This window comes from Pinus tabuliformis, chromosome 9 (assembly GCF_031772625.1).
Source record: "Pinus tabuliformis cultivar Carrire ecotype Pingquan chromosome 9, CPIR1, whole genome shotgun sequence".
NCBI lineage: Eukaryota > Viridiplantae > Streptophyta > Pinopsida > Pinales > Pinaceae > Pinus > Pinus tabuliformis.
The window spans coordinates 527,052,321-527,078,009 of NC_142307.1; the positions used below are offsets into that span (position 1 = coordinate 527,052,321).

The following is a 25,689-nucleotide window of genomic DNA, read 5'->3' on the forward strand; positions in this document are numbered from 1 at the left end:
GCATTTCCCATGTCTCAAGTCTTCTTGATGGCATCCTCAAGGATTGTTGGCTTGAATGCCTTGACCCAACCTTGTAGGGGTTCAGCGAATGCCTCTGTGAAAATCATGACTAATCGTTTTTCATATATGTTTATTACCATCACTGCAATTCGCTCGAATTCTGTAATAAACCCTTTGTGCGATCTGATTTGTTTGAATAGTTTCAATTCCCTGAAGTGTATGTCTTAGTTCTTCTAAACAAATCTATCGATCAATCTTTGTGTAAAGTCTACATAAGAAGTGATGTTTGCATGTCCCAATGTAACCAATCCATGATACCACCAATCATGTGCATCTCCTTCTAGGTGTAGTGTGGTGAATTGGATGGTCTTTACTTCTAACATAGGGTTGAGCCTGAAGTAGGTGTCCAATTTTTGCACCCAAGCTCGTGTTGAATATTTAGATGATCCATCAAATGAGGGGAAGGAAAGTTTACTTACCTTGCGCATTATGTTAGAATTTTGTTCCTTGGGTCTATTCTAGAATTTGATATTGTTGTATTCCCAGAAAGTTAGGGTTGCTCGAGTGTTTTCTTCCACTGTTGCATACTCTCGAAAGTAGTCATCAAAGAGTATGTTCAGCGTTGCTGCTTCTTAGGTTGTTGTCTACCGATGGTTCAAAACTTAAGCAAAGGTTTGTGACTCCTTCCACCAGTTGCCCTATGGCTTGTTTGAGGAAAAGCATTGGAGAAACCAGGGTGATGGTTGTTGCTTCCTTCAATACTAGCCTTGTTACCTGTTGAAATATGTCACTAGTTTCGGTCTTCATAATTGTACCATTATGTATTTTATGTAAAAAGCAAAAGAAGAAAAAACAAAAAATTGTTTTTCAAAAGCATCAGTTTCATGCTCAAAAGGATTTTTATTATTATTATTTTATTAGATAAGCATGTTCTTCATGCTTCTAGGTTTTGTTGAGTCAAAGAGTCAAAGTCTTATCTGGACCTCTTGAAAAGAAAAAAAGAAAAAAATTATTATGTAATTTTGGGTCAAAACCTCTCTAGATGACAAGTCTACCCTGTCCCAATGGATATGTCTGTTCGCACCCCTTTGAACAGTATAAATAGAAGATGATATGAGCTCATTTGGACACACATTCTCGAGTGATTTAGCTCTGAAATTTTGTAGAAGATGGAAGGCCGAAATCTGAGATGGAAAAAGAATTTTGAACTGGAATATATGTAGAAATTCTACCTTGGTACATCTCTTGTTGTTGGTCTCTTGAAGATGATTTTGTTGAGCAGAATGGAAGATTTGACATGGCATCTAAAAGTGGTTTTCCATGGTCATTGGTCTTGGATATCTCACTTTGATATGATTCTATAAGAAGAGATTTTTCTGGGTTTTCCCCTAGGAGGGGTTTTTCCTTCGCTGAGAGCCTATGTCTTGCGTCCACTAGTTTTCTGTGATCATGATGTTTTTGGTAATTGTTTGATGATGAAACAAAATAATAATAAGATAATAAAAATCAGTGACAAGCAATTATCATTTTTTAAGAGAAATCATCTAATTCAACAACCTCCCAATTTCTCAACATGGTATCAGAGCGTAGGTTTGATGTAGGAGGCTTGAAGATCACTCTTTGTGGACATTTAGATTGAAGGATATCTCTATGAAGTTTTTTCAATTCAACTGATTTCTGTGGATTGGACGAAATTTTGGGCATCAAAATTAGTGACTTCACTGGTATCATGGCTTGATTTACCCGGTGGCTCATATAATGGATGCAGTAGTTTGTATGGCTAATTAAAAAGCTTTGTATGGATCTTGCTCTACTCGCATGGAATCACTCTTTGTCATTAAATTAAATTACGGTATCTCGTTCAATTGGCCTTGCATTTTGGAATGTGGATATCTAAGAATTGATATTTCAGAAGCTCGTCATTACATCGGCTTGCAATATTTTGAGTACTACACAATATTCTATGGCTCGGAATACCACAAAAGGCTTACATATACTATAACTTGAATAAATTGTTTCGTTAACATTCCTTAGTAATGCAGCATCACAGTTATATTTTTTGTGTAGCTTGCTCTACAGTGACACCGTTCCATTTGGTACATAATTCTCAGTGGGTTGATCTACGCTTACGTGTGGCTCGCAGTTCGTTCATGAGTGATATGTATCTTTTTATGGTTCAAAAAAACCACTATGACAAAAACTCGAATAATGTGATTCGCACTCCCTGGACTATTGTTTTGATTACTATATAGATGATGGCTCATTGAATTACATAACATTGCACTCTCTGGCTCGGATATTACATACAAAGGATCATATCTGAGTGATTCTCACGTCTGTGTGTGACATTAATAATATACCTCGATATATATTGCATTACGTTACAATTGGAGTGGTTGGCTCGATTGATGTATCACCCTAGGTCATTCCTATAATCGCTTGATCAATTCGCAAGATCAATTCATATGGCTCGAATCATAAGCAATTCGATATAAATTGTCTTTAGAAACTAGATGACAATACAATGACATCGCTCTCAATGATCTCACCCTAAATAATACACAGTCTATGGATCAGTTACAGCGTAGCACTATGACTTCTTTGAGTGGCATCATGGTTTTGTAACATCATGACTCTGTCTTGACTTCACCAGAAGCATGGCACAGAATGGTTCGATAAACAACTACTGTGGTCTCGCTTTGATTACTAGTTCTGTGGTCGCTTCTCACAAATCACACATCACAGTGGCTCTCTATACTCACATCAACAGTGACTTCGCTTCTAGCATAGGTTCTCATACATATGGCATTGTTTGGCATCGCATTCCAAAGTTCTCACATTATTTAATTATGGATGGCATACAGCTCGTATAAACTCACGTAGCCCATATCCTAGGTATGGCATCAACAGTGAGCGATGAATTGGTAGTGATATTCATATTTGGCATATACAACAATTGTGTAGAGGCCAACCTATTGTTAAAATCTACATATGCATTAGCCTACTTTACAATGGCTTATGGATCGCTTTAGGCTAGCATTGAATCTCTGTGGATCATGAATTGTTTTGTGATCTGGAATTCGCATTCGAAACAATGACTTATAGACTATGGGATCTGAGAGCAAGACAATGATCTGACAACATTTGATAAAATGGTCAATGGACTATGAAGATCTCATTTCTAATAAATCTCAGTATGAAACCAATATACAAAGTCGATAAAGCTCAAAAATGGCAGTTTGAATCAAGTCCATGACATGGTAATATAGTGAAGTTCAATGTTTAGATTTACATCAAGTGATAGATTGTGAAGTAAGCAACCATGAGACTTATGAAGGTACATAATACTTGGAGCACATCTATGAGGCACATATGAACCAAAAGATGATATCTAAAGATTGGTATAGCTCTGCAAGAAGATTAAGTTGGCAGCTCAACATGGGAGAAATTAAGACATCGATGTTGAAAATAAACACTTGTTGAAGAGAATAGTGGCACATGAAGAAGGATCAAATCCTGGCAAAGAAAAAGGTATGGTAGAGGTATGTACAATATTTTATGTGCATTTCATGTGTCTAAATTTTTTATTATTAGAAAGGGTTTGTATAGTATGTAGGGTTTTGTAGTTAATCATTTGATCTTGAATATCTAGGGTTTGTGGGACTTACAAATATTGAGAAGTCTTAAGGACTCTTGATGTTTGAGTTTCTAATCGATAAATTGATCCAACCCTAGGAGCTAAAACCCTTTCTAGTTGTTCCCTCTAAAGAAACCCTAGTTTTGGGACATAAGATCTTAGGTTTGCAAATCTATATCTTGAAAGGTTTATCTAGGGTAAGGGGTAAACCCCTAGCAATGGTTAAATGATTAAATTCCAGGGCTAATGTTTTTGCTAAATAAAAACCCTAATAAGGGTTAGGTCATGGGAAATCTAGGGTTTGTAACCAAAACCCTAGATGCACACCTTTTAGAAATCATGAAAATCCTAGATTAACAAATCTGACCTCATGCTCTTGTACTTGTATATTTTGCTTGGTTGTTCTTGTTGATTAAAATTGCAGGTATGTAATGAAGGCTTTCAAAATTGAGAAAGCAAGATGAGAAAGATAGAAGAACAAGACAAATCAAAACTCGTGCTTGATGATAACGATGAGCATGATGGAAAGAGGGAGTTGCAGAAACCCTAATGATATTGAATTTTTCATCTAATGAGCATATTGATGATTGAAAGCTGAAGTCGAACCTTGTTGTATTATGAAGATAGAACGTGCAAAAGAATGATGACTTCAGAGGGAGCCTTGAATCTTTAAAGGGTTGTGGATTTTGAGAAAGTAGTCTAACTCTCAAGTTTTAAGGTCCCAAGTGTTAAAGGATGGCTCCATGATGTTCAAGAAGGTCGAAGTTATTTGATGACATGATGATGCTAAAGGAGGAGTCTGTGTAGCTACTACTACTATGATCTCCACTGGAAGAACAAAGTAGCTGATGTTGGACACATCTCCCTAGTTGAGAGGGAGCTTGGATATATTCCCTTTGTGTGTGGAGGAAAGTGTATATCCTCCCTAGTTGAGAGGGAGTGATGATGGACATGATTATCTACTTCATGTGTCATGCACTCAGCCAGGACTAACAGTTGTACGTCTAGTGAAGACCATGAGGAGAGAATGGGGATCGGAGGATCAAGTAAGCAAATGAGACTGATACCCCTTGAGGATAGATATTCCTAGAGGTTTGACCTTGAAACCTGTACTAGTATGTATATTATAAGGTTGAGGCACAGACCAGATCATCGTGACGAGTCGTTGTACCTTAGGTTGAATAGCCCATATGATGGTACCGTTTGGGTTGGTACCTTGGCAGGTAGCCTAAATGGTACCTAGATCCCTTTTGGTATCTTGGCAGGTAACCTAGGTGATACCTAGATGTTTGTTGGGTTGGTACCTTGGCAGGTAGCCTAGATGGTACCTAAATCCTTGTTGTTGTCTTGGCAGGTAGCCTAGATGAACCTGGATCCATGTTGAGTTGGTGCCTTGGCAAGTACCTAGATTACACTTGGATCCCTGTTGAGTTGGTGCCTTGGAAAGTAGCCTAGATGACACCTGGATCCATATTGAGTTGGTGCCTTAGCAAGTACCCTAGATGACACTTGGATACCTATTGAGTTGGTCCCTTGGCAAGTAGCCTAGATGACACCTAGATCCATGTTGAGTTGATGTCTTGGCAGGAAACCTAGATGACACCTAGATCCCTGTTAGGTTGGTACCTTGGTAGGTAGCCTAGATGGTACCCAGATCCCTCGATGGGTTGATACCTTGGCAGTTAGCCTAGATAGTATCGAGATCTCTAGCATTGTATATCTTGATTGTGATAATCTTCTTAGAACATTTCAACTTGAGGTCATCCGTGTACCAGTTGTGCATTTATGAATACCCCCTAGTTAAGAGGGAGTGTTGAAAGATGTAACTAGTTTTGGTCTTCATAGCTGTACCATTATGCATTTTAGGTAAAAAGCAAAGGAAGAAAACGAAAAAGAACAATTATTTTTCAAAAGCATGGGTTTCATGCTCAAAAGGATTTTTATTATTATTATTTTATTAGATAAGCATGTGCTTCATGCTTCTAGGTTTTGTTGAGTCAATCAGTCAAAGTCCTATTTGGACTTCTTCGAAAGAAAATATATATATATATATATATATATATATATATATATATATATATATATCTATATATATATATATATATATATATATATCTATATATATATATATATATATATCTATATATATATATATGTATATATGTATATATTATTTAATTTTGGGTCAAAAATCCCTTTAAATGCCAAGTCGACCTACATGACAAGTCTGCCCTGTCCCAATGGACATGTTTGTTCGCACCCCTCTAGAGAGTATAAATAGAAGATGATATGAGCTCATTTGGACACACATTCTTGAGTGATTTAGCTCTCAAAATTCGCAGAAGATGCAAGGCCAAAGTCTGAGATGGAAGAAGAATTTTGAGCTAGAATATATGTAGAAATTCTGCCTTTGTACATCTCTTTTTGTTGGTCCCTTGAAGATGATTTTGTTGAGCAGAATGGAAGATTTGACTTGGCATCTAGAGGTCTTTTTTTGTGGTCATTGATCTTGGATATCTCATTTTGATCTAATTCTAAAGAAGAGAATTTTTCTGGGTTTTCTCTTAAAAGAGGGGTTTTGCCCTAGATGAGAGCTTATATCTTGTGTCCACTGATTTTCTATGATCTTCATGATGTTTTTGGGAATTGTTTGATGATGAAACAAAATAATAATAAACTAAGTAAAACTCAGTCACAAGCAATTATCATTTTTTAAGAGAAATCACCTAATTCTACAGCCTCCCGATTTCTCAACATTACCTGTGTTCAACCCATTATTACCAAGATTATTTATGGCTTGGACAATAACCTGAGCCATATGTTGTTGTCCTTCCAATAGGATGTTGATCATATGTTGTTGCTATTATAGTATTGCATTGAGTAAGATGTCAGGATCCTGATTTCCTTCCCCTATTTCATCCCCCATTGCTAGCTGATGGTTTTTCCTTTTTTTCTTATAGTATAATTGCTTGTATCCTCTAGAAGCATGCAAAGCTCATGTACTCACAAGCTGGCAGAATGTTTGAGGTCTGATACCAATGTAAAAAAATAAGGAAATTTTTGCCCTGGATTTCTCTTCAATAGCTAGGGTTTCAATAAAATTTATCTTTTTGTGTACAAACAATAAAAGTTCAAAATGCAAAGAGTGTAACCACAATAATAGTATTGTCTTCAAATAATGAATAATCACCAACAATATGATTCAACAGTCCATCAACCAACGGAATCCAAATATGAACCAAACAATGCTTACAAATTCAGTAGTATAAAAGTGCCCTAATCAGAAACCCTAGTCTATTCACGGACTGATAATTATTTCAAACCCTATCTGCTTAAATACCTAAGTTGAACTCAGGTCCAAGCTCGGCCTCTAGCTCGGATCTACTACAATCTAAACACTGGCACTTATACAGGGTTTGTGCTTGCTTTGAGGGCTTTGGGCCTATGTAGCTTAACTCATAAACCCTCCTCGCTTCTGCCTCAGGAAACTTGAACTTCCCTAGAACCTAATGGCCTTCGGTCTGTCATAGGATGACTACCAGAACTATGGTTTGTCACCAAATGAATGCTTTGGCTTCAAAGTATGTGATCTGCTTCAAAGTGATACAAAGAGCAAGTTCATAGGATTTTCAAAGCTCAAATTGTCCAAAAGTCAGCTACAATTTTACTCTAAACAAACTTGCAAGTAGACTAACAAGAATTTGGCCTCAGACAGAGAGGGAAATTTCATTACCCAGTGTTATAATTTGACCTCAGAAATCCATCTATCTCAAGGATTACGACCTGCTTCACAAAGATCTGGCTATCAATACAATGATCTGCCTAGACATTTATCTTCAGAAAATAGCTCATCCTACCTTAAGGTGTCTTGGTATTTTGTCACAGAATTTAATAATAGAAAGATTTTGTTGCACCTTATACGAAGAGAAATTTCGTGCTAGAACAAAGTAGATAGATAAAAGATGCAAAGATATTTATCAACTAGGGTGGAATCTTTCACCACCGAAATTGATTGGAAAGAAGGGGTTGCAAAACCATCAGAGCTACAGCTCAAGGAAACAAATAATCTGATCCACTTGATGATGCCTTATTTGGTCTCAATCCTCTTCTATTTATAGATATTCCCCAACCAACCCAATTTTTGCCCAATGTTGCCCCAACATAGGAAGAATTGGGTGTTTACTCCTTTAACAAGACTATAGCCTACGGGGTCGCATAGGTTATTTCATCCTCCATTAGCCATTAATTTGGAGAGGACATTTCATAGAAGAGAGAGAAATCCACACATGCAAGTTAGAGAGATGATCTTCGTCCTTCTTTTCATCCTTCTTGTCCTTCGCTTGGATGCCATTCTTGTGTGAGGTCGAATGGTGCCTTTATGGAGGAGGTTGAATGCCTTTATATAGTGTTATTTCTTCCCAAATGGGTGTGTCTCTTCACTAGAGTTGACTTTACATAAGGGAGGGCCGACTTGACTAGTTTGGAGCCAAAAATTCAAAATTCAAATTTCAAAATTTTCTCTTTTAAATCCGACATGAAGAACATGTCTTACAATAATTCTTTCAAGGGCTAATCAATGAAAATGACATGAAGAACATCCCTTACATTAACATTATACAATACAAGGGGTAAAATATAAATTTTGAAGACCAACCATAGCTACAAAATTCAACATCCCAAATGACAATAGCTTCATATTTGCAAATGACAAGTTTGGTTGAGACATCAAGGGTGAAGGTAGATGTTGGTGAAAATATTTCTCATAAAGAAAAGTGTTATCTTTTATGGTTACTCAAAAAGTGTTTAAACCATGATTTGGGGTGCTTCAAGTGATTATGTGAGTTGTGTGGTGTATCACTGACTCTTGGTTGCTTTGTGATGTAAATACACAATGGAGTTGGCTCAGCAATTGAATACTAGAACTAGTATGGATGTGTGTGTGTATTCTTGCTTCGAGCATTGGAAACCAATGAAGTTGGGCTACACTCTTCATGATGACCATGTAGAGGTTTGTTGCTTGCTCAAGAGGATTCGTTGCATTGGATGAGAGTGGTGGGCATTCTAGAGGAACATTTTGAGCCCTAGATAGCATGGGCACACTTGGATCACTTGCATGGAGAACTGTACTTTAGTTAAGGACTCTTGGGTTGAGGGAGCAGTCATGTAGATGGTTGGGCAGACAGGAGCACATGGCTTAGGAGGGGGCATTGGAGTTGTTGCTTACTTAATGGTTATGAAGCATACTATCTATTATAGCGTGGGTGCACACACTTAGGTTGGATGTGCTACACCTTGTTCTTTGATGACGGGTCTAGACCCCCAAGGGGATAGATAATGGTAGTGGGGAGTAAGATGTTGATTGATGTTTCCTAGTGACTTCTTGTGTTGATATATGATGCCACTACAAAGGGGTGTTCTACATGGTCCTCATGTGTCTAATGAGTGATGGGGGTCATACACCAAGATTGGATTAGCACTTTGTTATGTTGCCATTACTAATATTGATATGGTGGGATGATTCATGTTGCCTTTATGGAATTTTCCTAGGTCATATAACTTAATGATTTAACATTTGTTGGACATCACCTAGATGGAAATGCATTTGGTGATGTTAGTGCCCTCATTCATGTGTTATTTCTTAAGTTAGAAAACGTCATATTGCATATGATTTTATTGTGAATCGTGATCTAACCTCTTCCCAAGGTTAGGTAATGATTTGATGTACTAATCCCTTGGTGGTGATGGACCTTAGGTTGGGCCTTATCTTTTGCAGTTATCACAGTGGGTTGTTGCTACAAAGAACACCTTTTCTTACATGGTACAACACTTTATTAAAGCGTTGTTGCTATGAAGAAAACCTTTTATTACATGGTACAACACTTTATTAGAGCGCACCCCTCATTGACACACATTCATGGTGACTTAATTAGTTGGTGACATTTTGGAGGAGACAATGGTTTTAATTCAGCATTAACCTTTATGCAATCATGTTGAGGTTGCCTTAATTGTTCCATGGTCAAAATAATTAAAGTTATCCAATTTAAGCTTAATATCTAGGGCACCCTACTTCACTGACTTCATTTCACACTTGAAGGGGTTATGGAGTTGTTTGAGGTTTTATAATGGTGCACCTCCCCTCTTGGGCACAATTTTCAAGGCATACATTATTATAATGTTTCTTGGAGAGGACAGCACATTTCTCTAAAGCGCACTCTCTTGGGTTGGTTGGACATATTTATAACTTGGTTATGGAGAAATATTTCATTATTAATGTCTAGCCACTCTTGGCACATTTCCTAAAGCACACTACATCAATGTTGCAAAAGTTGAACTCGAGAATAAATCGGCAAGGGTCTGAAAATTGAAAAAGTCGTCAAAGTCAAGATAAAATCGAAAAACTCATCAAAATTAAAAAAGAATGGTTGAAAAAAACGTTTGGCTGAAAAACTCGCGATTTGGGGATTTTATTGGGATTTTATCAAGATTTTAGTATCACTGCACTGCATTGAAGAGTCTTTTACTATTTGTTGGTTGTTGACGTATTTGAAAATTCCTACACTCTGAAGGAACCCCTACTGTAGCAAATCTGAATCTACTTCACCTACTTGATTTTTAAATTACATTCATCAAGTTATTCTTCTGAATAATGAAGAAAATTACTTCTGCAACCTACACTAATTAAATATTTGATCTCATGAAACAAAAAACAGAGCAAAGAACAAGATACATAGGACACACTTATTTTGTGGACACAATAGTCCCCGGAAAAACCCAATGCGGGATAACCGATCCAACAATTTTGAGGGTTTATTATTATGCAAGAGAAATATCTGAATACAAATCTAGGATGCTCAACTAGCAATCCTTTACAGAGAAAATACTAGCGGAAAATTTGAGTGAGTTTTACCTCACTTCACTCGGCAAAATTTTGGCTAATCTGGCAAAACACTGGGCTAACCCCGACTATTTTTGCAATGGCTCTATGTCATCTTCTATGCCCTTTGCGTCAGCTCTTTCGGCTGTTCCAACAGTTCCTGACACTTTCGGTTGTTCCAATAGTTCTGGATTCTGCGTGACAGGCAGTTTTTCTGCATCAGCTCTCCTGGCTACTGCGTTGCCTTTGCGTCAACGCTCTCTGCTGTTCCGACAATTCCCAGCAATTCTGGCAATTCCTAGCAGTTTCGGTTGTTCCGATAGTTTTGGATTCTGCGAGACAGGCAACTTTTCTGCGTCAGCTCTCACGGCCACTGCTTGCTTCTGCATCAACTCTCCCAGCTGTTCCGACAGTTTCGGTTGTTCTGGCAATTCTGGATTCTGCGTGACAGGCAGTTTTCTACGTCAGCTCTCCCAGCTTCTGCGCTGCCTCTCTACAAGCTCTCTCTGCCTCTCTGTCAGTATTCTCCAGAAAGTCCTACTTTCGAATTCTCACTACCCCTCTGCTGTAAGATCTCCCTAATCGATTTTCCTCCTGAGAACTTCTCACCTCAGAAAATCGATTTCCTCAATCTCTCTATGCGTGTTTCCAAATGAACCCCAAGCCTCCATTTTATACTTTTCCTTTTGAGTCTTCAACGGTCGAGATTAAGTCTCTGATCAACGTTAAAACATGACTAGATCTACCTTCTAGATCATTCTCACCCATATTTCGATTAATACCCATTAATATAATTAATTTCCCTAAGTTTAGACTTAGAAACTCCATTAAAAAAATTAATTATTTTAACAAAATACAATCCGGGTGGAATTTCACCAAACAGTTTATGGGTTCTTTAGAACTCATGTGCCTTAGCCTCTCCACCAATTTTCAAGGCTAGAGCACTTCCAATGCTACCAAAAACTAACACTCCCTCTTAGCGAGGAAAGTGCTCTAGCAACAATGTCCACGTGCATGCTACTCTGTTTTTGAAGCACCTCCTTTCTACACTGTTGTTGCCACCAACACTGTGTTGTTGCTACTACTGTACTGCTACCCATGCCACTGCCACTGCTGCATCTGTACTACAACTCCCTCTCAAACGTTGCATCTGTTATGCTGCTAGCACTGCCACTGCTAACATTGCATCCGTACTGCAACTCAGTTGCTAAGAGAAGCAACTGAAAAACATCCAAAATTAGTTGAACTTAATTGTGTTCAACATAATACAATGAATGTTGGAATCTGACTGTTGTTGATTCTGACCCTCTAAATCTTTTGCGCTATTGTTGACTCCTACACTGCGGCCAACCTTGCTCTGCGCTAATGAGTCTCTGGTCCCAAGCTACTGCATCTGTCCTCCAAACACTCAATTGCATCATCTGACACTAAGTCCATCTTGCTACTGCTAAATCTTGGGCCCCCGTAGCAAGGAATTGATCCAAGAGGTGGACTCGTCAAGGATCCTGCCCACATCTAGTCCTCCCAACTATAGCTCAATATCGCCCCATCTCCCTCCTGGAGATGCATGGGCACTCATGGCATACTCTTCCTTGTCTATCTTCACGACAGCAACCCTTGTATCATGCTTCTCGTCCTTATCCTTTTGCTTCAAAGCACACTGAGATGCAAAGTGACCCATCTTGCCACATCTGAAACATTTCACCTTTGAAATGTCCTTCTTCCTCTTCAGTGTCTACTGTCCCTTCACTGCTAGAGTTGTGTTTTCCTCCTCCTCCTTCATCTTTGTGCCACTCCCATTGCTGCCATTGAGGTTGACCTTCACTAGGTCTCTCCTAAACTCCTCCTGTTGAAGAGTCACCCACATCTCCTCCCATGAAGGTAGTTTTTCCCTGCCCAATATGCTTTGGACGAAAACTTGCCATTCATCCGAGACTCCATTCAGGGCTATCCTCACCATCGCAGTTGGCTGAGGAGTGGACCCCACTGCAACAAGCTGGTCTCTAGTGCCCTGAAGACATTGAAGATAGAGGTTCACCCCTTCCCCTTTCTGCATCAAAGTCCGCTGCAACCTCTGCTCTAAATACATCTTCCGCTGTTCGGAAGAGCCTTCATACAGAGAAGACAAGGCTTCCCACGTCTCTCGGGTTATATCCTTTTCTTGCAAGTGTGAGACCACATGATCTCGAACTCCATCAAGAATGAGCCTCTTTGCCTTCCCCTGCTCGGCCTTGTACTTCTTCTTTTGATCGTTGTCAACAGGAACAACCACAACACTTTTGCCGTAGGCCTCGAGATCGTATTCCTCCAGAATAGCTAAGATTTTGGTCATCCATATGACATAGTTGGAGGTTCCTTCCAACCTGTCCTGATCTCTGAGCCCATGCGATGTCATATCACCCAACTATCGAACTGACTACCCTAGTCACTGCTCAGCAAGTGAAAAATTCAAACTTTCTAGCAGAAAGTTCTCTGAGGAGAAAATTCCCCTTCTACGTGTCTTCGTTCTTTTTAGCAGATTTCTGCCTTGGCAGAAACTGCGCCCTTCAAGCACTACGTTGAGGCTCTGCGTCACTCCCTCTACCTCTGCAAACTCACGAACTAAAAATCATACCTCTCTGTCGTCTCACTCAAAGAGAGATTTCCTCGAATCTGCTTCCCAACAAGGATTGCACAATCCCTTCAAGGGGATTCTAATTGCTACCAAGTGCAACTTTCGGCCTTACTGCTCAGCACTTGATCTGCTCTTCCTGTTTCAAAATCAACCCTTTGATACAATGTGAAAATTCCAACACTCTGAAGGAACCCCTACTGCAGCAAATCTGAATCTACTTCACCTACTTGATTTTTAAATTACATTCATCAAGTTATTCTTCTAAATACTGAAGCAAATTACTTCTGCAACCTACACTAATTAAAGATTTGATCTCATGAAACAAAAAACAGAGCAAAGAACAAGATACATAGGACACTTATTTTTTGGACAAAATAGTCCCCAGAAAAATCCAATGCAGAGAAACCGGTGCAGCAATTCTAAGGGTTTATTATTATGCAGGAGAAATATTTGAATACAAATCTAGGATGCTCAGCTAGCAATCCTTTACAGAGAAAATACAGGCGGAAAATCTTAGTGAGTTTTACCTCACTTCACCCGACAGAATTCCGACTGATCCGACACAAGACTGGTTAACCCAGGCTATTTCTATGTTGGCTCTGCGTCACCTTCTCTGCCCTCTACATCAGCTCTCCCAATTGTTCTGGCAGTTCCCGACACTTTCGATTGTTCCGACACTTTCTAGATTCTTCGTGACAGGCAGCATTTCTGCGTTAGCTTTCCCCGTTGTTCCGGTAGTTCCCAGCAGTTCTGGTTGTTCTAGTAGTTCTGGATTTTGCGTGACAGGCAGCTTTTCTATGTTAGCCCTCCCGGCTACTGCGTTGCCTCTGCGTCAGCTCTCCCGGCTGTTCCAACAGTTCCCAGCAGTTCCTCGCAGTTTCCGTTGTTCCGAAACTTCTGGATTCTGCGTGACAGACAACTTTTCTGGGTCATCTCTCTCAGCTTCTATGTTGCCTCTTTGCAAGTTCTCTCCGCCTCTCTGTCAGTATTCTCTAGAAAGTCCTTCTGAATTCTCACTGCCCCTCTGCTGCAAGATCTCCCCAATCGATTTTCCTCCTCAGAACTTCTCACCTCAGAAAATCGATTTCTTCAATCTCTCTGTGTGTTTCCAAATGAACCCCAAGCCTCCATTTTATACATTTCCTATTGAGTCTTCAATGATCGAGATTAAGTCTCTAATCAACGACTAAAATTAAAACATGACTTGATCCGCCTTCTAGATCATTCTCACCCATATTTTGATTAATACCAATAAATATTTTAATTTCCCTAAGTTTAGACTTAGGAATTCCATTAAAAATATTAATTATTTTAATAAAATACAATCCAGGTGGAATTTCACCAAACGGTTTCTGGGTTCTTTAGAACTCATGTGCTTTAGCCTCTCCACCAATTTTCAAGGCTAGGGCACTTTCGATGCTACCAAAAACTAACGTAGCTATATGGCACGCCTCTCCTAGCTGCTCTCTCATCCTTATTACGTGGATATTTCAATTACACTTGCCATCATTTAACCTATATTGGAGAATGCCCTCACCTCTTTGACTTGGCATATATATTATTTTGTTAGAGGTGGTTATGGAGTAGTTTTATGGAGGGGCGCGTGCCATACTTATCAGGGCACACATGGGGCTTTTGCATGCATTTACTTAGTCCTATTACTATTTTTGAGCATATTCTTGGAAGGTGCACTTGTGACGACACTTCTCGTTATTCTTGAAGGTATATGTTTTAATATTTCATGGAGTTTTGACATGGTCTAAAACCATAATTCGCGCTTATCTCATGGATTTGTCTTGTGGAGATGGTCCACTTGCTAATTTTAGGTTTTGACTCTAAGTTGCACGAAACGGGGAAACGGGTACGAGTTTCCGAAACGGGAAGCGATACGAAACGCGACCTCCCCAAATTTTGGAAACGGGGAAACGTGAATATATATATATATAGAAAATATTTAAATAAATATATCTATATATATATGTGTGTGTGTGTGTGTGTGTGTGTGTGTGCAATCATAAAGCATAAATGATACATTATAATTTATTACACTTAAACATTAAGATTTAATTTACATCACATTTACTCATGAATGATCACATAATGAAAATAAAAATATCTGAATATCCAAAAGAAACCTTTATTAGATATCCAAATCTCAAAATCAGCCTTTATTTATATTAATATATGAGGCTGCAAGTACAATAAAGACTATAAGGCTGTGATAGAGAGATCCAAATTAGGATTTTCTGCATCCACATCCCATTCTTTAGAAGGACCACTGTTGTATTGGGAGTCTCCTCCTACATAGTCGAATGACCTTAGTGCTCTTGATTAAATACACGTTTCATACCCTAGTACCCTACATGATCTTGATTATTGGGAGTTTCCCCTGCATAGAGGGCTTGGTTCTCTTGATTAAATACAAGTTCCATACCCTAGTACATGATAAAATCCAATGGAAACATTGCAATCCCCCCAATCCTGAAATCCTGAAAAACAAATAAGTCTGCTAGATTTTGAGTGAGATCTAAAATTCTACTTTCTCCATATGAAATCCAATGAGGGCGAAACCACTCTCAAACATCCTAAGTCATTTCATGGTAATGTTAAAAATTTAAGTAAAAGGATGAAAATGAAAAATAAAGGAGAATATCACTTTTACTTCAAGAATTTAACATTACCATGAACTGCATATCAACACTAGGGCAAAAATTCACTTTTATAACTTTAGACACACATCTAGAAAATTAAAAAACAAATTTGAAAAAAAAAAATTAAAAAAAAAACACAATTCAATTGGGAAACGCGGCTGTACGGCCGGAAACGCGTTTCCTGGCCGTACCAAACGCGTTTCTGCGTTTCGTCCCAGTTTCCAGCCGGAAACGGGCCCCCCCCCCCCACGTTTCCTGCAACATAGTAAATTTGACTACTTCATTTCTTACGGAGCACTCTTGCTTAGCATCTTGCACATTCATCCATGCAGTTGATTGTCTTCAAATTCACAAATGGAATGCTTGGATGTGTTTCATGAAACTCTTGTTATTCTTGAAGGAGGTTGTTGTGCAACATTCTCCCAGGAGGATTAATGTATATTGTTTATTCTCTCATGCATATTGGCAGATGTACTTAGTGAGTTCTCCTAGGTGGACCTTGGAGCACATCCTCCAATGTAGAGACTTAATTTATTATATCTTGCATGCATGCATGCATTCTTGGAGGGTGCATTCCATGTGGACAATTCGCATTTGACTTCATACTATTTTAGGATGGGGCGAGTTGTCCCTGAGAGGTTTTTGACCACATGACGTGACATGGTCACCCATGCATTAAGGAGAGATCTAATTATTCCAATATTTTACTATTTGTTTGACTTGTGAAAGAGTTAGTTAGAGGGTTAATAACATTTTTTTGTACAAGAGAAGAGACTCACTCTAGGAAGAGGAGCTCCCTCTCCATTGTAATAGTTGTTTGGAGTTTGGAACCTCTTGTTAGATAACTGTAGGAACCTCTTGCAAAGAATATTTATGAAGGAATATTTTCCATTTGGGAAGGCATAATGTGAGGAGGTTCTCTTTCTTATGTCCTTTTGTTGTTATATTTCTAGATATATTAATCCTTCACCTATCAAACAAGTGGTTTTTGTAATTAATATATCATTGTAGGGCAGCACCTTCATCAACTTGTTCAAGAGTAGCAACGATAGGGCTCTCCAAGAATTATTTCTATCAACATTTCCATCATTATTAAGGTGGATTGCGGCTTATTATTCATAGCCCTTTCGCCCTTAATTATTCACAAGATAGCTCTCTTTAGAATTATGTTCCTTGACTCCATTTTTCCCAAGATTTGGTAGGCACTAGTATTGGGGTTTCCATCATCCTTATCGTTCTCCAACCATTCATATTTTCACCACTACAACAACTATTTATTTTGTTAAAGCTTACTCTTCAAACATCATCTAGAACATCCACTCCATAGCTTTAGCAATCCGAATTAGGGAAGCCCTCCTTGTGTTGGAAAACCAACCTAAAGAGAGAGGAAGAGCTACTAAAGTGATATTGGGTAGCCTTCTTGAGTTACAAAAAGCTAGTGCCTCATGCTTGGGACTTTATAATCTATGGGTTCTAGATTATGATGTAATAGTACCTTTGGAGGCCTTCAAAGAAAGAACATTGAAGCTCAACACGTGTCATTTGGAGTAGACTACTTCACATGTGTTGACCTACTTGTGTGGAGATAGGGTGGTTGTAGTGGACTACAACCACTTCATATTATATATATTTCATTTATCTCACATAAAGAGATGTAGAAAAGAGTCATTTCATAACTAAGCACTCACGCTCTTTGAAAATACCATTTGTGTTAGAGATGTGAGGAGAGAAGTGCTACTCTCTCTCTCTCTCTCTCTCTCTCTCTCCCTCCCCCCTTGTACTTTTCATTGTACTCTCTACCTTTGTCTTTGAGAACTAGTATTCTCAAAAAAGTTGAAGGAAAAATCTATTGTTAGGGTTTTACCCTCAAGAGCCAAAGGAGCTAGGGTTTGTAAGAAACTATAGGGTGAAAAAGTTGTTGAGGAACAGAAAGGACGAAGGTGATTTCGAAGTGCCAAGGAGAGCTTGCAAGTGATAATTTTAGCTTGTTGAAAATGTTAGTGACCAGATTTGGTTGGAAGTGATTCCTATCTAGGAGTAATTGATCACTATGGGTGTCTTTGGCTGCCCCATTTAGGAACTTGGAGAGCTTGATATTGTACCAGCTTGTGATTGTTATTATGTACATGTACTTCATCTGATACATATAAATGAAGTGTTTCAATTGTCCATCTCATACATATTAATGAAGTGATTCAACTGTTAATCTCATACATATTGATGAAGTGTTTCAATTATTCAACCATTGCGTACTTGAAGATTTTCAGCTTGTATTGTCTTTTTGAATGGATAATTTCCAACACTTCTGTTCAAGCTGATTTGACATAACAAAACATTGAAATTGTTACATATATCTTGAAGATAAAAAGAGCATTTTTACTACTGTAAATTCTGCTGTAATAAAGTAATTTCAGATCTGTTATATGCATTGAAAATTGCGCCCTAAGGGCTGAAACTTGTTGACATTTAAATATGCCTGTTTGGTATCCTTTTTCTTGGGTTGCCTGGTAATTTGGGTTGAATTGAAGTGAAGTACTGTTCATTGCTTGCTGCTGCAATTAAATACTTCAGCCCTAAGGCTGAAAGTTAACATGACTAGATCCGAGCAATCTTGTGTTAGGTGAAATTTGAATTTCTGAATTTGCATTAAAAGGCCAAAATCAAAAATTTCTACATGGTATCAAATCTGATTTGACTAGGATTGCTCTCTTGATGAAGAGAGAGATTAGTATTCCAGTCTTAGTTGGTTTCAACATTGGGAGAATCAATATCATCCAAAATATAAGATAAATCTTTGCAACAAAATACAAGTAATGTAGCAATTTAATGGATTGGCCAATACCTCTACGTATCTCAAATCCAGATTTACTATTGCGATAGTCCGGAGCTTTGAGGATCTACAAAAGCACATTAGCAGAAATGAGGAAAACAAGTGATAATCACTATAGAGAAGCAAAAGTAAACTAAACTTTAGATAAAATTCAAACCACCGGCTATCGTATATTTTGAGTGGTTTCCAAAAGGAATTCCCGATTAAGATCCTCATTAGCATAATATACACCATCAGCAACAAGTACAAGTTGACATGTGAAGCAACAAATTCCTTATTGTAATGAGCAATAGTTCAATTCAATTCAAGTCAGTGTCAATTTCTACCAAAGTTGTCTGCACAATGAAGAGCTTGCAAAGAGTTTTCCAACGCAGTTTGAATGAGGTCAAGAGGACTTCGTATGCGGAAGATATGGCTCGTTAATGTTTTAGGCAAAATGACAAAATCATAAAAATGAAATGAGTAATACTTTCTTTGAGCTTAGGTGCTCATGCATTACGTATTTTTCATTTTTATTTGTAATAGGAAACAAATACAAATGTGAGATCTATGTAGCATTGGTGCAAAAGATGCAGAGCATTGTAGTTTCCTACTCTCAAGGTAGAGTTGAGATATTCATCGATTTTTGTCTCCTAGTGTAAAGGGAGAGTTAAGATCTTCATGGAGAGTTGAGAATCTCATGGTCATGGTTGAGATATTTTCTCAAACCAATCCCTTGAATGGTGCTAGATCCTAATTTGTGGGACCTTGAGAGTTATTCTCTATTTGATATGATGAGGTAGTTCTCAAATGAAGAACTATTTAAGCCCTTCGGAGAGGGAAGAGTAAGGCTTGGACTCATTAAGCCATTTGAATGCTTGGATTCATTAAGCCCCTCTGTTGGGAGAGTTTTTGTAACCCCCTTATGGAAGAATCAGACCCATATGGGAGAATGAACCACTCTATAAGCCCCTTATTCAATTACCTGCTATACGCACAGCAAACTTCAAACAGATTCCATTACCTCTACAGAGTGTTTCAGTGGGCAAGTAATAGCTCATTTCAAAGGATTTTCCGTTATCTCAAATGGGTATTTTGCAGAATTCCATTTTTTTCTCTGGTTTGTGAGATATCATATATTGAAGTAACATAGATTTGCAGAAAATATGCCCATGCATCCCTTGTGTTTCAGGAAGTATTTTCTCCCATCACAAGCTACAACAGGTCAGGTATCTTATATCATCGAAAAGGTCTCTCTGATATCTAATATGTGTATTTGGCAGAATTCAATTTCATCTCATGTAGCAAAAGTTATGAATAAAAATGTAACTAAAGGCAGTTATGGTACACAATGCTCTAATTCTATTTTGTGAGGTTGTTGTCAAGTGATAAAGCTCTTCAAAGTAGTTCTTTAAAAGGTTTGTTAATGTTTTTTCTACTTTGTGTTAGCCATTTGGTCCATTTACAATTTGGAAGTGCAGGTTTCTTGGTTGCAAAACGACAAATATGGGAAAAGCTGTTGATCAAAGTTGTCATTGATGTCAATATGATGGCAACTTGGGTGCATTGTTGAAAATAAAGAAACCCTAGACCTTATCTTGGATATCCTATGCATGAATGCCCAAAACCCTAGATATACATCCTTATGATGCTTTTGTTATTTATGCCAAACAATGAAAAATGTGCAAATCCTTAAATTCTAGCATGATGAAATCCTAACCCTAATCCCTGACCTTGTTCATTAATTATGAAATCCTAACCCTAGTCCTTGGAAACAATTTCCAAATTCATAAATGATTAAACCCTAATTCCTAAATCCCATAATTCCTAAAATTTCTAAAACACTAATTAATGTCAAGAATAACCCTAATCCTGTTGATTTAAAAACCTAACCCTAATCCTAGATAAGAACGCTGCAATTTGATGGACATATAAAAGAAATAAGTAAATAAATAACAAGCCAAATACTACATAACAAAAAAAACACATTTTATGAACATATTACTTACTACGTGGACACTGAACATATTGGATGTTTAACACTGGGCGTTGCATATTTGATGAGCGTATTATGTTGAACGTATCTGATGCTGGATGTTGGATGTATTACGCTTGTTATTATAGGTCGGCTCCATATAAAAATTATCATTTCGACTCCCTATATAACCAACAGACGTGTCCCTCTAACTCAACATAATAGATATATATATATAACAAACTCGTTGAGGAGATTATCATAAAGCAGAAAAGAAGACAAGTTAGATACATAACAGCTGTGCACATCGCTCTTGGTGCAGGCATATATATAAAAAAAAAAGGAAAAAGTCGAAGGTTCAGATCAGAAGAAAAGGTCAAAGTGCATTCGTTGAAGAAGCAATTCTGAGACAAGGAACGTAGAGATAATTTAAATATCTGAAGCAAGAAACTCGTGGAGAAACGAACAGGAAAAATTTGGATCTGTGAAAAGAAGTCTCAACAATTTTTTTTATATATATTTTCTTGATTTCGGTGCCCTAGTCCTGTACAGAACACAACCTTAACTCGGATCACCTTCAGATTTGAAGAAAGAAGCTCATAATTGAAGATGAATCTTGGTATAGCATCAAGGTGAAGAACAGACTTCAGTTTAAGGCATAAAAGTGAAGATCAGTCCTTAGAATAAGCCCAGAAAAGAGTATTCTTCAGGAATCAGGATCTGAACTAAGCAACAGAACTCGGTCACCTCAACATAACTCGGATTTGGGGAAATGAAAGAGCTTGGTTGTTGACGGGTGGTTTGAAATCTTGACTCCACTTGGAACAAGGCTGTGGATATTGCATGAAAAAGTTGAAGGAACCCATGACATGTTTTGGGATCGTTTGACAGCAGATTTGTGGACTTATTAACATATCTGTGCAGACCTAGAGCAAATTGTTGAGCAAATTTAGAACAGCCTCTTTAAGGAACCTTTGTGTTAAAGATAGCAGACCTAGCATTATTTTGAAGACATCGTGTTGAGAGCATCATTGAAGGTTTGTTGGAGTATTTTTGGAAGGACACATGAAGATTTGGAGCATACTTTGAGGACTATTGTTTGTACCCTCTTGGAGCAGCTTACTGAAGACATATCGAAGACCTATTGAAGACTCTTGTAGAAGTTGATCTTGCAGGCATTCATGGAAACTTAGATACATCGTTGAAGGCCCTTATGAAGTAATTCTTGAAAATTTGGTTTGGGGATATGAAGAGTTGTGGAGATACTTTTTGTGGAACATAAAGTTGTCTTGATGAATGAAGGGTTACTGAAGATTGATTGAGAGCATTGTTGAAGACATTGGCAAGGCTTGTTGCAGAAGTGTTTGGGAAGCCTTAAGGGACATCTTGTACTCATTATTGAAGAATTGAAGTAGTGAGTTGGGACCCTAGAGGTTGGAGCCTCATAAAGACTAGATCGGAGCCTAGACTAGTGGATAGGGTTGGAGCCCTAGAGGTTGGTGCCTCGTTGAAATTCGAGTTGGAGTTTGGAACAGTGCAGGTCGGAGACTGGCCGATTGAAGATTGGAGTCTTCACCTAGGGTTGAAGTCCTCATCATTGATTAATAATATTATTTATATCATTGTTCATTTTGTGTTTTGTTTATAAGCGATCGAAAAACTGGTAAAGTAACAATTGTAAGAGAAATATTGATTCACCTCCCACCCCCACCCCCTCTCAGTGTTTCCAACAATTGATTTCAGAGCCAGAGCCTTCACTCACATCTTAATAGTTTGAAGGTAGATCCTTGCAACACAAGTGGAAAAGTCAAGGAAGAAGGCTTGCAAACCCTTCGAACGTGTCACCTCCTCAATGGATAATCAAATTGGGAAAGCTCCATTGTTCAATGGAAACTTGAAATATGGAAGGCAAGAATGAAGAATTTCTTAATGGCTCAAGGTTTTGAAGTCCAGGAATCAGTGGTTACCAGAGGCACAATAATCCAATGTGCACAACGCAATAGCAATGAAGGCAATTTTGAGTGGGCTACCAAATCCTATAACAGTCAAAGTGGAGAAATGTTCATCAGCAAAAGAGCTTTGGGAAAAGCTTTAGGATCTTCACTCTAAAGGATTATTAGTCATAACCTTTGATCCAAAAGATGACGACAAAGAGCATCAAGATGAACCAAAGAAGACAAATGAAAGCAAAAATGAAGGGACCGATTGTATAAAGGAAGATGATAATGAAGAAATTCTTGAAGTAGAAGTTGAAATAGATCTTAAGGCAAAACTTGTAGCTGCCCTAGAAGATATAAGTAGTTTGAAAAAGGAAAATGAGGAACCCAAGACACAAGCACAAGATGATAACCATGACCTTGACAAGACAATGAAGGAAGTTAACATTTTCAAGCTTCAAGTACAATAAAGAGATGAGGAGCTCACCAAGCTAAAGGAGGAATTGCATCAAAACAAGAAAAGGCATCATGAAGAAGTCATATCCATGACAAATCAATTGGATAAAGCAAAGAAAAGGGAAGACATTTTGTCAAACCATCTTGAACAAAGACATGAGGACTTGAACAAAACTTGAATCAAAAATTGGTCAATACAAGGAAGAGGTCTCCTTCCTTAAACCTCAACAGGAAGAAACAAAAAAAAACACAGGAGCTGAAAAGGTGATGGAAGTTTTGGCCCTCCTAGAAGGACAAGTGGGTGAAGCAGAAAAGGAAAGAAATTCCATGGCATACCAACTTGAAGAAAAAGATGAAGAAATCTTAAGATTGAAATCAGATGTCTCCTCTCTCAAGGCCCAAACATGTGAAGCAATAAGGATGAAGGAAGAGATGGAGAACCATCTAGCAAAGAAGGATGAAGAATGCAAGAAGATGAAAGAAGAAATTGATATCCTAAGGAAAGAAGTTGATCAGCTGAACAAGAATCTAAAGAGCTCTTATACCCTAGATGATATCTTAAGTCATCAAAGATCCCCCCTTGATCAATTAGGTCTTGGTTATGCAAGTGAACCCTCAAGCAAAAATGATACAAACCCTAATGCATCAAACAACAAGGATGTGGAGAAGCTTGAAAGAGATGTTGATGCACATAGTTCCAGCAAAAGCAAGAAAATTAATCAAGATAATCTTAAAGGAAACCCTACTCCAAGAAGGTATACAAAAGGTGTCAAGGATGCAAAAGGCAATGGATATCATCAAAGGATCTCGAGGCAAAGAGACTTTAGAAGTACATCAAGACATGCATCATCCTTCAGGTACTGAAGTATATTTTTTGGTTATTGTTATTCTTGTACAAATTTTGGGCATATGGCAAAATATTGTAGGGCATACAATAAGGACAAATATAATGGTCCCATTAGTCTCCCAGAAGCAACTCTGCAAGAAGAAATTATGCCTCCTTATTTATGCACAAAATTGAATGCTACAAATGTCATAATATTGGTCATATGGCTCGTGATTGTAACTTGAATTGGGCCCCTAAACAAGCTAAAAACATAATAACCAAGCATGAAAAGAAGGTTAAACAAGTTTGGAGAAGGAAGCAAGCTAAACCACAAGGAGATCATGTGGAATGTGTCTTGAATACTCAAAACATCAATTCAGTACATCTTCGGTAGATATGATATTTTCAGTTTCGATGATAAGATTCTGCCAAGACCATGCATATTGTTAGGGGGAGATTGTGGCAATTTGACTATTCTTCCTTGATAAGCCTTGGGAAACCCTTGATGTGTCACACATGGGCAATCATGCTATGAGACACATACATATATGTCTTGATGGATCATCTCTCAAAAAAAATTTGAAGAAAATCTTGTTGGGCAAATTAGTCTCTCTTGCATAAAGAAATCATCTACTTCATTCATTTCCATGTATGGGGGGAGTAATTCCATTGAAGAAAATCATGATATTGTGACTTCACTACACATCCATTGTTGAAGATGCCTTCCACTTGATCACAAGGCAGCAATCTTTCTTGTCTTGGGTTCCATAAGCAACAAGAAGAGCAAGAGGAGTTTATGCAAGCAGGGGGAGTTGGTTTATCATAAAGAAACGCAAAGATATCTTGTGTACCATATTGCCAAAAGAAGGAAAGCGGGATGACAAGGGGAGCAACATAACAAAAAGAAGCATGATAGGGGAAGCACTTGATGGAAAAAAGCAACACCCCATTTGCCATTGATGTCAAAGGGGGAGAGAATGTTGAAAAGGCAGGAATATTGCCATCAATGACAAAGGGGGAGATTGTTGATCAAAGTTGTCATTGATGTCAATATGATGGCAACATGGTTGCATTGTTGAAAATAGAGAAACCCTAGACCTTATCTTGGATACCCTGTGCATGAATGCCTAAAGCCCCATATATACATCCTTATGATGCTTTTGTTATATATGCCAAACAATGAAGAATGTGCAACTCCTAAAATCCTAGCATGATGAAATGTTAACCCTTATCTTGGTCCTAAAACCCTAATCCTTGTCCTTGTTCATCAATTATGAAACCCTAACCCATTCCTTGGAAACAATTTCCAAATTCATAAATGATTAAACCCTAATTCCTAAAATTTCTAAAACCCTAATTAATGTCAAGAATAACCCTAATCCTGTTGATTTAAAAACCTAACCCTAATCCTAGATAAGAACGTTGCAATTTGATGGACATATAAAAGAAATAAATAAATAAATAACAAGCCAAATACTACATAACATAAAAAATGTTGCATATTTGATGAACATATTTCTTACTACATGGAAGTTGAACGAATTGGATGTTTAACATTGCACGTTGCATATTTGATGAACATATTACATTGAACATATCTTATGTTGGATGATGGATGTATTACACTTGTTAATATAGGTTGGCTCCATATAAAAATTATCATGTCGGCTCCCTATATAACCAACAGACGAGTCCCTTTAACTCAACATAACAGATATATATGTAATGAACTCGTTGAGGAGATTATCGTAGAGCAGAAAAGAAGACAAGCGAGATACATAACAGTTGTGCACATCACTCTTGCTGCAGGTATATATTAAAAAAAAAAAGGAAAAAAAGAAGGTTCGGATCAAAAGAAAAGGTCAAAGTTCAGTCGTTGAAGAAGCAATTCCGAGACAAGGAACATAGAG

The 25,689-nt window shown here is 37.9% G+C and overlaps 1 protein-coding gene across 1 annotated transcript in view; it reads right to left on the minus strand.

Moving 5' to 3' along the window:
* Nucleotides 1–25,689, minus strand: part of LOC149149542 (uncharacterized) — a 154,675-nt gene that overhangs the window by 68,915 nt on the left and 60,071 nt on the right. Inside the window, exon 2 of the mRNA XM_089440078.1 lies at nt 18,619–18,673. Within this exon, the coding sequence (XP_089296204.1) occupies nt 18,619–18,673 (55 nt within the window). The remainder of the gene's footprint in view (nt 1–18,618; nt 18,674–25,689) is intronic.